The sequence below is a fragment of the Pezoporus wallicus genome, unplaced genomic scaffold, assembly GCF_028554395.1.
Source record: "Pezoporus wallicus isolate ANWC-B61680 ecotype Strahan unplaced genomic scaffold, APGP_CSIRO_Pwel_v1 contig_10389, whole genome shotgun sequence".
Lineage (NCBI taxonomy): Eukaryota > Metazoa > Chordata > Aves > Psittaciformes > Psittacidae > Pezoporus > Pezoporus wallicus.
This window is the reverse complement of record NW_026637666.1, coordinates 779,382-790,619: the sequence shown is the minus strand read 5'-3', so window position 1 is coordinate 790,619 and position 11,238 is coordinate 779,382. Positions and strand designations below refer to the sequence as shown.

General features: G+C 59.3%; 1 protein-coding gene across 1 annotated transcript; it reads right to left on the bottom strand.

Annotated features, from left to right (window-relative positions):
* Positions 1 to 282: 282 nt before the first annotated feature.
* TBX2 (T-box transcription factor 2) lies at positions 283 to 9,497 on the bottom strand. The gene is made up of 7 exons (XM_057407134.1): positions 8,950 to 9,497; positions 7,994 to 8,261; positions 5,329 to 5,475; positions 4,077 to 4,153; positions 3,829 to 3,998; positions 2,006 to 2,619; positions 283 to 1,149 (listed from the first exon to the last, which is right to left on the bottom strand). Exons 1-7 carry the CDS (start codon positions 9,312 to 9,314, stop codon positions 703 to 705), a joined length of 2,088 nt encoding a protein of 695 aa, XP_057263117.1. The 5' UTR covers positions 9,315 to 9,497; the 3' UTR covers positions 283 to 702.
* Between the last annotated feature and the right edge of the window lie 1,741 nt (positions 9,498 to 11,238).

Below are 11,238 nucleotides of genomic sequence, written 5' to 3'. Positions count from 1 at the left end.
ACCTTAAATGCGATGAGTTAAACTCTAAATATTATGTACACACCAATGTACAACTCTGAATAAATTAATACCAATTTGCATATTCTGGGATCCTTATAGCTTATTTACACAAATTACCATTTATTTCATAAATATCTGCCCGGGTACCCACGGGGCTCCCCCCGCCGGACCCGCTCTGCGTGGCGGCGGCTGCCGAGGCGGTTTGTATCCCATGGTTCGGTTCTTATTTCTTTTTTTTTCCTTTTTTTAGTTCTTTTTTCCTCCCTCCCCCCCACACCCCCACCCCCCTTGCACAGATGAGGTTTTGGCCCCGCACATCTCCCCGGGACCAGCGCTGGGGCTGGGGGTCGGGGCTGCCCCATCCGTCATGAGGCTTTGCGTGGTCTCGTTGCACCCCCAGAGCTGCCCAGTGCCCAGAGCGGGGCAGCAGAGGGGTCGGGGGGGCTCCATGGCCATGCTGGAGTCGGGGAGCCGCTCCCAGCCCCGCAGCTGGAGGGACGGACGAGCCTTGCGCTCCCACCTCTCACTCCTGCCTCTGGGGTGGTGGGTCTGCTTGGCCGGCGGGGCTCCATCCCTCTGCTCCAGCACCTCGCTTCCCTGTCCGTCCCCCACCCCTTGCTCTGCAATAAATATTTATACTGTGCTGTACAAAATACCAGTGCTTCTCCGCCCCGCCGGAGGGCTCGCTGCCCGCCCCGTCGGTCACTTGGGGGACTCCCTGCCGGGTGACAGCTCCCGCTGGCTCTCCAGCCCGCTCACCAGTCTCTGGATGTTTTGCAGTTCGTTGAGGGACTCCTTCAGGGAGCCCTTGGGGGAGGCAGTGGGGCGCTGGCTGCCCCCCTTGTGCAGGGGCACGTCGGGGAGCGGGCTGGATTCGCGGCTGCTGCTGGCCTTGGAGCCCTCGGAGCCGGGGTTGAGGCTGGCGGGCAGGCCGGTGGTCAGCAGGTTGGTGCTGGGCGGGATGGTGACCGGGAGCTGGTAGGGGCTGAAGCGCAGGCGGGGACGGCTGCTGCCCAGGAAGGGATTGCGGGAGAGCGGCCCGGCGGCCGCTGCGCTGGTGGCTGGCATGGCCGAGGCAGCCGCCGCGGCTGCTGCCATGTAGGTGTAGGGGTAGGGAAAGAGTCCGCCGAACGTGGGCATCGGGATTCCCTGGAGAGAAAGAGAGAGACAGAGAGGGGTGAGAGCCATGCTGATGCTCCACTGCATCCTCCCTCCTGCCTGGCCCCCCGGCTATGTTCCCCCAAGAAAGTCATCCTAAAACCACAGTGTGGGGATATCCCTGCGAGACAGGACAAGGGACTGAGTACAGTCTTGTACTGTGATCTGGGCTGGCGCTGCCAGGCACAAACCCCCTCTCTGGGACATGCCCCATCCCTGCTCTGTCCCCTCCGTGTATACTGTGTGTCCTAGTCTGTGCAGCATCACTAACCTTTAACCAGACTAAAACACATTGCTAAGTAGGATTGAGAAATTAGGGAAGTTCAAAGACATCTTTATGAATTTCATCATAGGCGATGGGAAAGGCAACACAAGCGCAGGCACTGCAGGAGCCATTTGGGGGCTGACAGGGATATGGGGATGCTGCTGGATGGGGACAGCCAGGTCAGGTAGGGCTATGCTCCTGACTCTGCCCCTGCTTATGGGGGAACAGGATCAGCTACAAAAAAAAAAACAAACAACTTACAAGATTCCTCCTCAAATCAGCCCTGAGGCCAACCTTCAAAATGTCCCCCACATCCTGCCCTTGCTGCATCAGGCAGCATGTCAAAGGTCTTGGGGAGCCTCACCCCCTTGTCCCCAGGGGCTGCAGAGGGCACTGGGAATGCTGGGGGTACCAGCAGCTCCTTATTTGCACTTTTATTGCTCCCCCCTGCATATCCCCCCACCTTGGGACCTGTGCCCCCAGAGAGCTCTGCTCCTTCAGGGAGCTTTGGGGAAGGACATGGAGAGGAGGGCTCAGGGCCCAGCTGGGCAGTGGGGTCACGGGATGAGCACAGGGTCTTACCTGAGAGGCCAGCATGTGCTGGGAGAGGTGGAAAGGGAAGGGGCTGGCTGTCCCTGCCGTGCCCGGGGCAGATGAGAGGGCTCCATTCTCTAGGCTTCCCCCGCCGGTCACCGAGGCCAGCAAGTGTCCCATGCCCATGGCAGAGAAGGCGCCGGGAGCCATGGCGAACTGTCCTGGGTGGATGAAGAGGGGCTGCCCGGCACCCAGAGGGCTGAAGAACTGCTGCCCATGGAGGCCAGAGAGTGCCAGACTCTGCAAGTGCCCAGCACTCAGGTGTGGGGGGCTGTCCGTGTGCACCATCAGCGGGGCAAAGGCCTCCTTGCCTAGCCCACTGCCCTCCATGTCCTTCTTCCCCGGGTCTGGCTCTTTCCTCCGTCCTTCCACCTTGTCCTTTTCCAGGCCTCGTGTGCCAAACAGGCCCTCACCAGGGCATTCCCGGGGGGATGCACCATCCTTGACCTTCTCCGGGCTGTGTCTCTCCTTGCTCCGCTCCTCTGGGCACCGGGGGCTGCCACGGGGCGTCGCGTCCTCCCCACTGGGGCTGACCGCTGCTGCCGGCCGCTCCTCGGGTGCCTTCTCCACCTCTGCGTCACTGTCAGCCCCCGGCTTATCCTCTGCAAGGGGATGGAGGGGCAAAGGGTCAGATCAGAAGCACCCAGGGGAGGCAAGGAGTGTGTCACTCGTGAGAGCCCTGGCGTCAGGGAGAGACTGCGGCGGCAAAGCCCCGATCGTTATTAATGGGAGAAACTCATTTCAGGGGCAGAAATGGGCCCTCGTGCCACGGTCGCTCTGGGGAAAGGGGATTAACAACAGCAGGTCTGTTGCTCTGCCAAACAGGAAAAACATGTTTGATGGAGGACCAAAATCTATTACAGCATCGCTCTCGTTAGATGCAAACTCAAAGCGGGCTGCAGAGCAGGGGATGAAGAGAGCGCAGGCGGGTGGACAGCGCTGGAGGAAATGGTCCTGTATATATTTAATTACATGGAGCTGATCAACAGCACGCCGTGGATTTATTCCAAACGGGCAGGTTGAAGAGGTGGTTTTCAGGCAAGAGGCATGCTGCAGACTTTCCCAAAAAGGGGTTTAATCTAGAGAGCCCCATCGAGCTCCCAGAGGAGGAAGGGGGACGAGAGGCGAGGAGATGGCGAGGGGAACAGAGCCCCTGCCTGATCACCTCCTGCTAAACGAAGAAAACGTTTTGGTGCGGGTTAGGTGAAGCTCTGCAGGCTGGGGCGAATATTCGGGGAAGCCTTTGAAAGAGGAGAGGGGTGTAATAAACCCTCCCACCACCTCGGGGAGTGGGGGGGGGGTTGCAGTTTTGATGAAGGTTTGCAGGGAATCGGGCTGGAGGAAAGTTTAAAGAGCAGATTGATAGTGCGGCGAGACAAAACCCAGCATCTAAACACTGCAACGTGGGAACGGGTAGTTTGTTTTCATTTACTAGCTTGAAGTCTTGGGGTTACAACATTTTTTTCCCCCTTTCAAATGTGTTCTTTCTTTTTTTCCCTTTTTTTTTTTCCAGGGGAGTGTAATGTAGCCGTGACAGGCAAGAACGCACCAGCGAGGAGCCAGGCAGATGTGTCAAGCCCAGGGGCTGCCTTACAGTTTCTTTTTGTTTATCCCATGGCTTTAACAGGACATTGCTGCACCCCACTAGCCTTTGCTCTGCTCTTGTTCTGTCAACCCTTGGGCTCCTTCGTGCCCGTCCTCATTTCTTCTTCCCCGGTGGTTTGCCTCACTGCTCCTGAGCAACCGGCACCGACCAAAGGAGTGGAAACCCGAAGTTTAGGGAAATTTGAGGACCGCGTCTCCTCCTTTACCTCTGCTGTTGCCCTTGAGGCGCAGGGGGCTGGGGAGGGCACCCACGGGCGAGTGGAGGGCATCGCGCACGGCCGCGGGCTCACAGGATGAGGCATCCGACTCGCCGCCGTCGCGGTCGGGCTTGCAGGGCTCCTCATACATCCGCAGGGACGGCAGCGAGAGCTGCTTCCTGCAGAAAGAGGGGCAGTTGGGCACCGCCCGGCCCTCCGCGGGTGCGGAGTGGGGAAGGACGGGGGACACCCCTTACCTCTTCTCCCGCCGGCCATTGCCCGTGTCCCGAAAGCCCTTGGCGAAGGGGTTGTTATCGATTTTCAGCTGAGTGATCTGCGGGAGGGGGGAAGATGGAGAGAGGGGGTGGTGTGAAGCTCTGCCTGTCCCCCACACCCCCCGCCGCCGTCGGGGAGCCCGGGGTGCGCTGCGCAGGTTGCGAAACGCGCTGCGGCCCCGCTTTAACACACCGCATGCTTTATTAAAAATGATGCTGAGGTTTGGGCTTGAATTATTAATAGGATCTTAATGATAGGAAGTTATTTTTCACGGCCCCCCGGAGAGAAGATGGCGACTGAGCCGCGCGGCGCTGGGTAAAAGCTATTCTTATCCCTCCCCGCCACGGGCTTCTGGGGCCGGCGACATTAGGGTGCTCAATAATGCATGGCTCTGAAATACGGCCCCAAGAGGGGCGCTGGAAAAGGGCCCGGCCCAGCCGCTCCCCCCAGCCGGCCGCCCGGACCTGCAGCATCCCCCGCCCGACGGGGCCCACCGGCCGGCGGCTGCCCCGCTCAGCTTGCGGCGGGCGAGCAGACAAAGTGCTCTTTAATCGATTGTGACTCTTCGCCATAAACTTTACGAGGGAAACAAGCCCACCAGGACCCTCAGACAGAGCTGTCAATTAGCATCAGCAGCCAGGGGTGGAGGTGGGGGTCAGCTTTTGGGTTAAAACACACACACACAAAACCCTTGGAGGGGCTGGCAGAGGCCCTCCACTCCCCACCGAGCTCTCCTGGCTCCGCTGCTCACAGGGCAACACTTGCTAAATCACGAAAGCAACTAAAATTAGCTTATCTGGCTCCATTTTTTTGGCTTCTCCCGAGCCCAGGGCACCTTCTCCATGAGGCTGCCCAGGCCACGGTGCTGCCCGGGCCTGCACCAACGACTCTCACAGCCCAGAAAAGGTGCAACAAGGTCCAGGAGGAAATTAGAAATAGTATTAACAGAAATACTAATAGCAATCATATTGGCAGTAGCAATAATAACAGTAGTAGTAGGAAAGGTGCCTCCTGCTTGCAGAGCTTGGGGTTTAACCTTTCTCCTGTTGATGTCTTTTGGCCACTCTCCTCCAAAATGTCCTCTGTGCACACACACAAATGCACCCTAATAAGGGGTAAAGGATAGGACAGGAGTGGGAGCAGGGGTAGGTGGAGGGGAAAGCAAATGGGCACATGGCCAAAGCCAGAGCAGGAGGGGAGGGCAGGGAAAGGGCAGGGGCTGCCCGGTTGTACCTTGTCATTCTGGTAAGCGGTGACAGCGATGAAGTCGGTCTCGGGGAACACGTAGGTGCGGAACGTGCTGTAGGGCAGCTTGAGGATGTCGTTGGCCCGAACTATGTGGAACCTGGGCTGGTACTTGTGCATGGAGTTCAGGATGGTCTGGGGGGAGCGAGAGAGCACAGCCCGCAGCTGCCGTCAGCCTCGCGGTCCACATCGAGCTACCTCCCCCAAAAAACCCTTTTCTCCCGAAAACAACAACAAAAAAAAATATTCACAAATTCAGCCCGAGGAAGGAATGCCGGGGAATGCCAAAGAGGGAGATTTCTTCTTTTGTTTATGCCATTGCATGATATGCCCCCAAATAAGGAGGTCAGGGGAAGGCAGGCACAGCAGCATCCTTGCGGGTGTTAAGCACAGCAATAAAGCAGCAAAAAGGATCTCCCCGTTTTATTACACCCCCGCAAACACGAGGCGAGTTTTCAACACATTTCTCGCCGCTTTTCATATTTCCGTCCTTCAAAAAAACAAACAAACAAAAAAAATCCTAAAAAAAAATACTCGACCTCACCACCACAAAAAAAATATCGTTAAAAAGCCTCTCGATTTGTGTCGGAGGCGCAGAAACCCGTGCCAGCTCCAGCCAGCGCCTGAGACGTGAAAGGAGCGTTTCACCATGAGCCATGTTAAATTTATGTCTCGAAGCAACGCTGCAGAAGGAACAGACATGCTTTTTTCCCGCAACCAGGTGTCTGAAAGCACCGCCAGCACTCAAAGCCACTCTCTACCCCTCCATCTCCTTCTCCTTCTCATGTTATTTATTTATTTTAACCGAATTCATCGCGATTTGGCTGAGGATTTTCGGAAGCGGCTGAACCCCCCCCGAGCAGCTCCCGGGGCTGCTCCGACCCTCTGCCCCTTGCTGCCCGCATCGGCAACGTTTTTCTGCCATACAGCGATCAAATAATTCCCCAACCTTCTGTGGTCGGGCTGAAATGCAGCATTCACCGCCCGGAATCGGTAGGGGAATGGCAAAAGCTGGAGTAATTATTATCAAAGAACGTCGGCCAAATGGCTAAATAATTATCACTTCATTTCAGTTTAGAAGGCAATAAAAGAAAAATCCCCCCCTTTTTAACGCCAGCAATAATCACCTGCTGATGAACTGTCAGATCTCTACTATATTGATATCATCTAGGCTTGATTTATCATGAAAATGGTGCAAAAAGTCTCATTCAGGACCGCAAATCCGCATTCCTTTAAAAAAAAATCATCCTTCTCTGACCAGATGGGCACTGGCTAAACCCTCATTTCCCAGATTTAACACAGTCCGGATTTTGGGCAACGACGGACACAAAAAAGATCTTTAATTGAAGGAGGCGAACCGTTCAAAACGCTGAATCAAACTAGTTTGTCCCTAGTATACGTGTATATATATATAAATAAAAAGATATTTTTTTAGACTCCCCATCTATCGATTTACCTTGCTGCCTATAAATAACCTCGCAATGTATTATTTAACAAAACGCCGTTTCCTGCCTTCAGAGAGAAAAAGAATAGAGGAGAAATAAAAAGAGAGAGGGGAAAAAACCAACACATAAAACGAGAGCAAAAAGTTACCCCGGGAGCTGCCGCGCTGCGCTCCGCACCTGAGCACCGAGTCCCGCGGCTGTCCCGCGGTTCCGGGCTCTGGCCCCCGCTAATTCCCGTAGCACCAGCGCTGCACGATGAGCTTTCCCTTTATCGCCCGAAATGCTTGTCCAGAGGCCTGAGACCGCTGGCTTATGCGCTGTGATTTCCCCTCCCAGCCCCGTGCATTCACGCAGGATCACGCTCCCCTCTCGTTTTGACCCTGATTTCTGCGGATCTCTCTCCAAACTGCCAACACGCTTCGGTTTCTTTCTTCTCTTTTTTTTTTGTTCCTTTCCCTTTGTTTTGTCGGGTTCTTATTTTTTCGGCTTTAATTTTTTGTTTTACCTCCTTTAGGTGATGCAGATATGACCAATAGGGAAGTAAACAGGGGCTTCCGAATAAATAGGGAAATAAATAGGGGCTTTCAGCCAACGGCTCCGGCCCTGCTCCCCGCCGCGGAAACCCAGCGCAGGTGCCGCAGCTCTCAGCACCGCTCTCCTCGGCCCGGCTCGGCTCGGCCGGCAGCGACATCCTGGGCTGCACCTGCCCGTCCCCAGCCCCTCCGCTCCGTCGGGGCTGCCCTCGCTGCACCCCCCGGCACCACTTCGGCCCCGCACATGCACCCTTCCAAATACCGCTCCCCGCAGAGCCCCGAGGGCCGGGGAAAGGCGGCAGGACAGGCCGTGGAGACCCGGGATGTGGGACCCTGAGGCTGTCCCTAGCCCAACATTCCCGTTTTCCCTGGGGACCCGTCCCCAGGAAGGCAAGGAGCTACCCCTCGGTGCCGGGTAGGACCAGCGGCCGAGGGGGCAGTGGGACAGCCAGGGCATCACAGGGCCAGGCAAGGCCCCGACGTCCAGCCGGGCCCCGGGCGCGCTGCTGGCGGGAGAAGAAGCCGCTGAAGCCCAGTGGTTCTCCAAGGCCGCCCTATGCAGAGCAGGACCGGTCAGCCCGGCACCGGGAAAACCCAAAGGGTCTCTGCTCGGTAGATCCCTGCTCGGAGGGTCCCCGCTCGGGGGGCTCTGCTCTGCCCCACAGCCGCACTTACAAAGCCGTGCTTGTCCGAGATGTTGTTGGTGAGCTTGAGCTTGTGAAAGGCAACAGGTTTGGCCATCCACTGCTCCCCCGTGGCCGGGCTGTCGGGGTGGATGTACATGCGCTTGGGCATCTCCGGGTCGGCCTTGCCGGCAACCATCCAGCGGGAGTTGTGGAACTTGTACCGGCAGTCGTCGGCCGCCACTATATCCATCAGCAAAATGTATTTGGCCTTCTTGTCCAGGCCGCTCACCCGCACCTTGAACGGGGGGAACATCCTCCTGCGGAGAGACCCAGAGCGGTACAAGGCTGTGCCCCCCGCCCGCTGCCAACCCCGGCTGCCGCGGCCCCACCGAGCCGCCCCGTACCTCCCGGCCCCGGCTGCCGCTTCGAAACCACCATCTTTTATCTCAGCTTCACAGAGGATTTCCAGCCTTTCCTCGTCCCAAACGCTCCTCACCCTGCTCTATTGCATCCGCCGTGGCAGAAAGCGGGGAGAAAGCTCTAAGATCCCATTCCGGGAAACAGGGGCTCAGAGGCATCCCGTTTCCCTGCCTTCACCCGGACCTAGGCGGCCCCGCCGCTGCCCTACCCGGGACCGGGGGCGCTGGAAAGGCCGGGAAGACCCCGGCCGCGGGGAAAGTTTGGCAGGATGGAAGGAATCGGTGAGAAGCGACGTAAACAAATGGGGGGGGGGGGGGGGGGGGGGGGGGGGGGGCTCGCAGGCGCTCAATTACCGCGCAAAATTTAATTTGGGACCGCGCTGGGGAAAGCAGCAACGGGGGGGGGGGGGGGGGGGTGAGCTCGGAGGGGGTTAAATACTTCCGAAACCTCCAGGGACCGAAGCTCCCCGCGCTAATTCATCGGGGCGGATCTGGCCAGTAGCGGGGGACGCGGGATGAACCGGAGGGGCGAGGGCGCTGCGCGGCCCCGCAGGTGCGGGGAGGGCTGCGCGGGGCCGTCTCTTACCTCCCGGACTTGGTGATCACCATCTCGGTGCCCAGCTTGTGAAACTGGTCCCAGAGCTCTTTGGCTTCCAGCGTGACTTTGGGGTCGTCTTCGACCTCCTCCTCGGGCTCCAGGCTCTTGAGGGAGCGGAGATGGGCGGCTTGGTGATGGTGTCCCAGGGCCGAGACGTGGAGCCCGGCCTCGGCCGCCCCGGCCAGCCCGGGGTCCGGCATGGGCTTTGCCAGCGCCGCCGGAGGCAGAGCCAGAGCGGGGAAAAAGGAAGGCTGGGCGGCTGCGAGGAAAGCGGACATGGGGAAGTCGGCCGGCCGGGGTGCGTGGAAGGGGTGGTAAGCCATGGCAGTCCCTGGGAAGGCTGGATCTCTCATCGGTGCATCCACAAATCCAGGAGAAAAAGAGGGATTCCCTTTACAAAAAGGTGTGTGTGGGTTTTGTTGTTGCTTGTTGCTGGTTTAGTTATATTTTTTCCCCTCTCCTGCCCAGCGAACTCGCTCGAGGCTCTGGAAGAGGAAGGAAAAATCAACAACACACACACACACACAAAAAAAAAAAGGAAAAAAAAAAAGCACACAGAAAAAAGCCGGAAAAAAAATAAAATAAAACCAACCCCAGCGGAACGAGATGTGGGGAAGGAGGGAAAAAAAGAAGAAGAAACAAAAAAAGAGAGGCAGTTCCCGGCTCCTGGGACTCCCGGTCTGCGGAGGGGAGACAGTAGGTCCTTATTTTTTGTTGTTGTTGTTGCAGCGAGGGAGAGCGAGCGAGGGAGAGAGCCCTCCCAGTGAAGTCCTTCCCAACACTAAAATAGAAACAAAAGCCGGCGCGGGGCTGCGCGGGGCGGCGCGGAGCGGGGCAGGGGCCCTCACACCCCCGCGGGCCCTGGCTGCGCCCCGGCGGGGCCGGCTCGGCTCCGCGCTCCGCGGACGGCGCTGGGGCGAGGGCTGCTCATGGCTCCGGGAGCCGGAGTGGAAACGGTTGGATCTTGTCCTGATCTCTGTAAAACTGTGACTATCTCACATGTCCTTCCTGCTCTGATCCGCCCGCTAATGAGCCAAGCCCCCTTGATTGCTGATTTTACGCGTTTCAGACCAATTGTGGATCTGCATAGGCGTGGTTTTGACAGCTCCGGCCAAGCTCCGGGGCGCGGGGGGGTAGGGGGGGGGGCGCGGAGGGAGGGAGGAAGGGAAGAAGGGGAAAAAAAAGGAAAGAAGGAAAAAAAAAAAGAGAAGAAGGTGTCGGAAGCCTCGGCAGTAAGAAAACATGTCAACAGGATAAAATATTAACCAATGACAGAGAAAAGTGCTCCAAATCCCACCCCCGACTCCTTTCCGCATACCGGGTCAGCCCCGGCTGCGCCGCGGCCGGGGAGCGGCCGTCGCCGGTGCGGGGACAACGCGGAGCCAGCTCGGCGGAGCGGGGAGCTGCGCCCGGGCCCGCCCGGGCCGGAGCCTCGGGGGCGGGGGGAAGGAGGCCGAGGGCCCCCGCCGGTGTCCGCGGGGGCAGCGAGCAGGGGAGGAGAGCGGGGAGGGAGGGGGGGGGTGGCCGGGGGAGCGCGGCGGCTGCCGTCTTACGACAGAGCCTGGAGAGTGGATCGAGGTGGGGCGCGCCTCGGCCGCCGCTCCGCGCAGAGCCGCGCAGCGCCGACGGGGCGGCCGCCGGGAGCGCGGCCCGGCGGAGAGCTGCGGGCGGCGGCGAGGCCCCGAGCGGCGACCTCCAGCGCGGGTGAGTCGCTCCCTGCCGTCGCCCCCCAATCCCCCGCCCCGCCGGCAGCCGCTACGACCTGGTGCGATGGGGTTGGGGGGGGGGGGGTGTCTTGCTCCCAGCCCCGCACCCACGGCGGAGGCCCGAACCTCTCCGTCGGGGCGCGTTGGGTGCGTGGCTGGGGGCAGACGCGGCTGTGCTTGGGCACGGGGGCTGTTTACCCGGGCGGGGGGGAAGCAGATAAGGAGGAGGGGGACACACACACACACTCCGGGGCTGTTTGCAGAAGGATTAAGGGCCGGTCCCGCCGCGCCAGGGCCCGGGGGGGGGGGGGGGGGGGGGGGGGGGGGGGGGGGGGGGCTGTGGGCGCGGTGGGTGTCCCCGCGGAGAGGTCGGTTTGGAGATCTGCGCTGATTAACTGAGGGCCGCGGTGGCTGAAGAGGGCCCTGGCGCCAGGCGGCTGAGCCCTCACAATAAAGACCCGTCTCTTGTCACTTCATATTTACCCCCAAATCTTCAAAAAGCTCCCTGCCACCCTTCCAAGGCTCCTGCCCCCGCTGCCTGCGCTGCGGCCAGGCGGGACGAGGAGGGGTG

Bases quoted from the DNA above. Each gene is read 5' to 3' on its own strand.
- TBX2 (XM_057407134.1), bottom strand. From the start codon at position 9,314: ATGAGAGATCCAGCCTTCCCAGGGACTGCCATGGCTTACCACCCCTTC. The intron at 8,262-8,949 runs GTAAGAGACGGC...GTCTCTCCGCAG, and splicing joins GTGATCACCAAGTCCGGGAG to GAGGATGTTCCCCCCGTTCA. The intron at 2,620-3,828 runs GTAAAGGAGGAG...ATCCCCTTGCAG, and splicing joins CCTCAAGGGCAACAGCAGAG to AGGATAAGCCGGGGGCTGAC.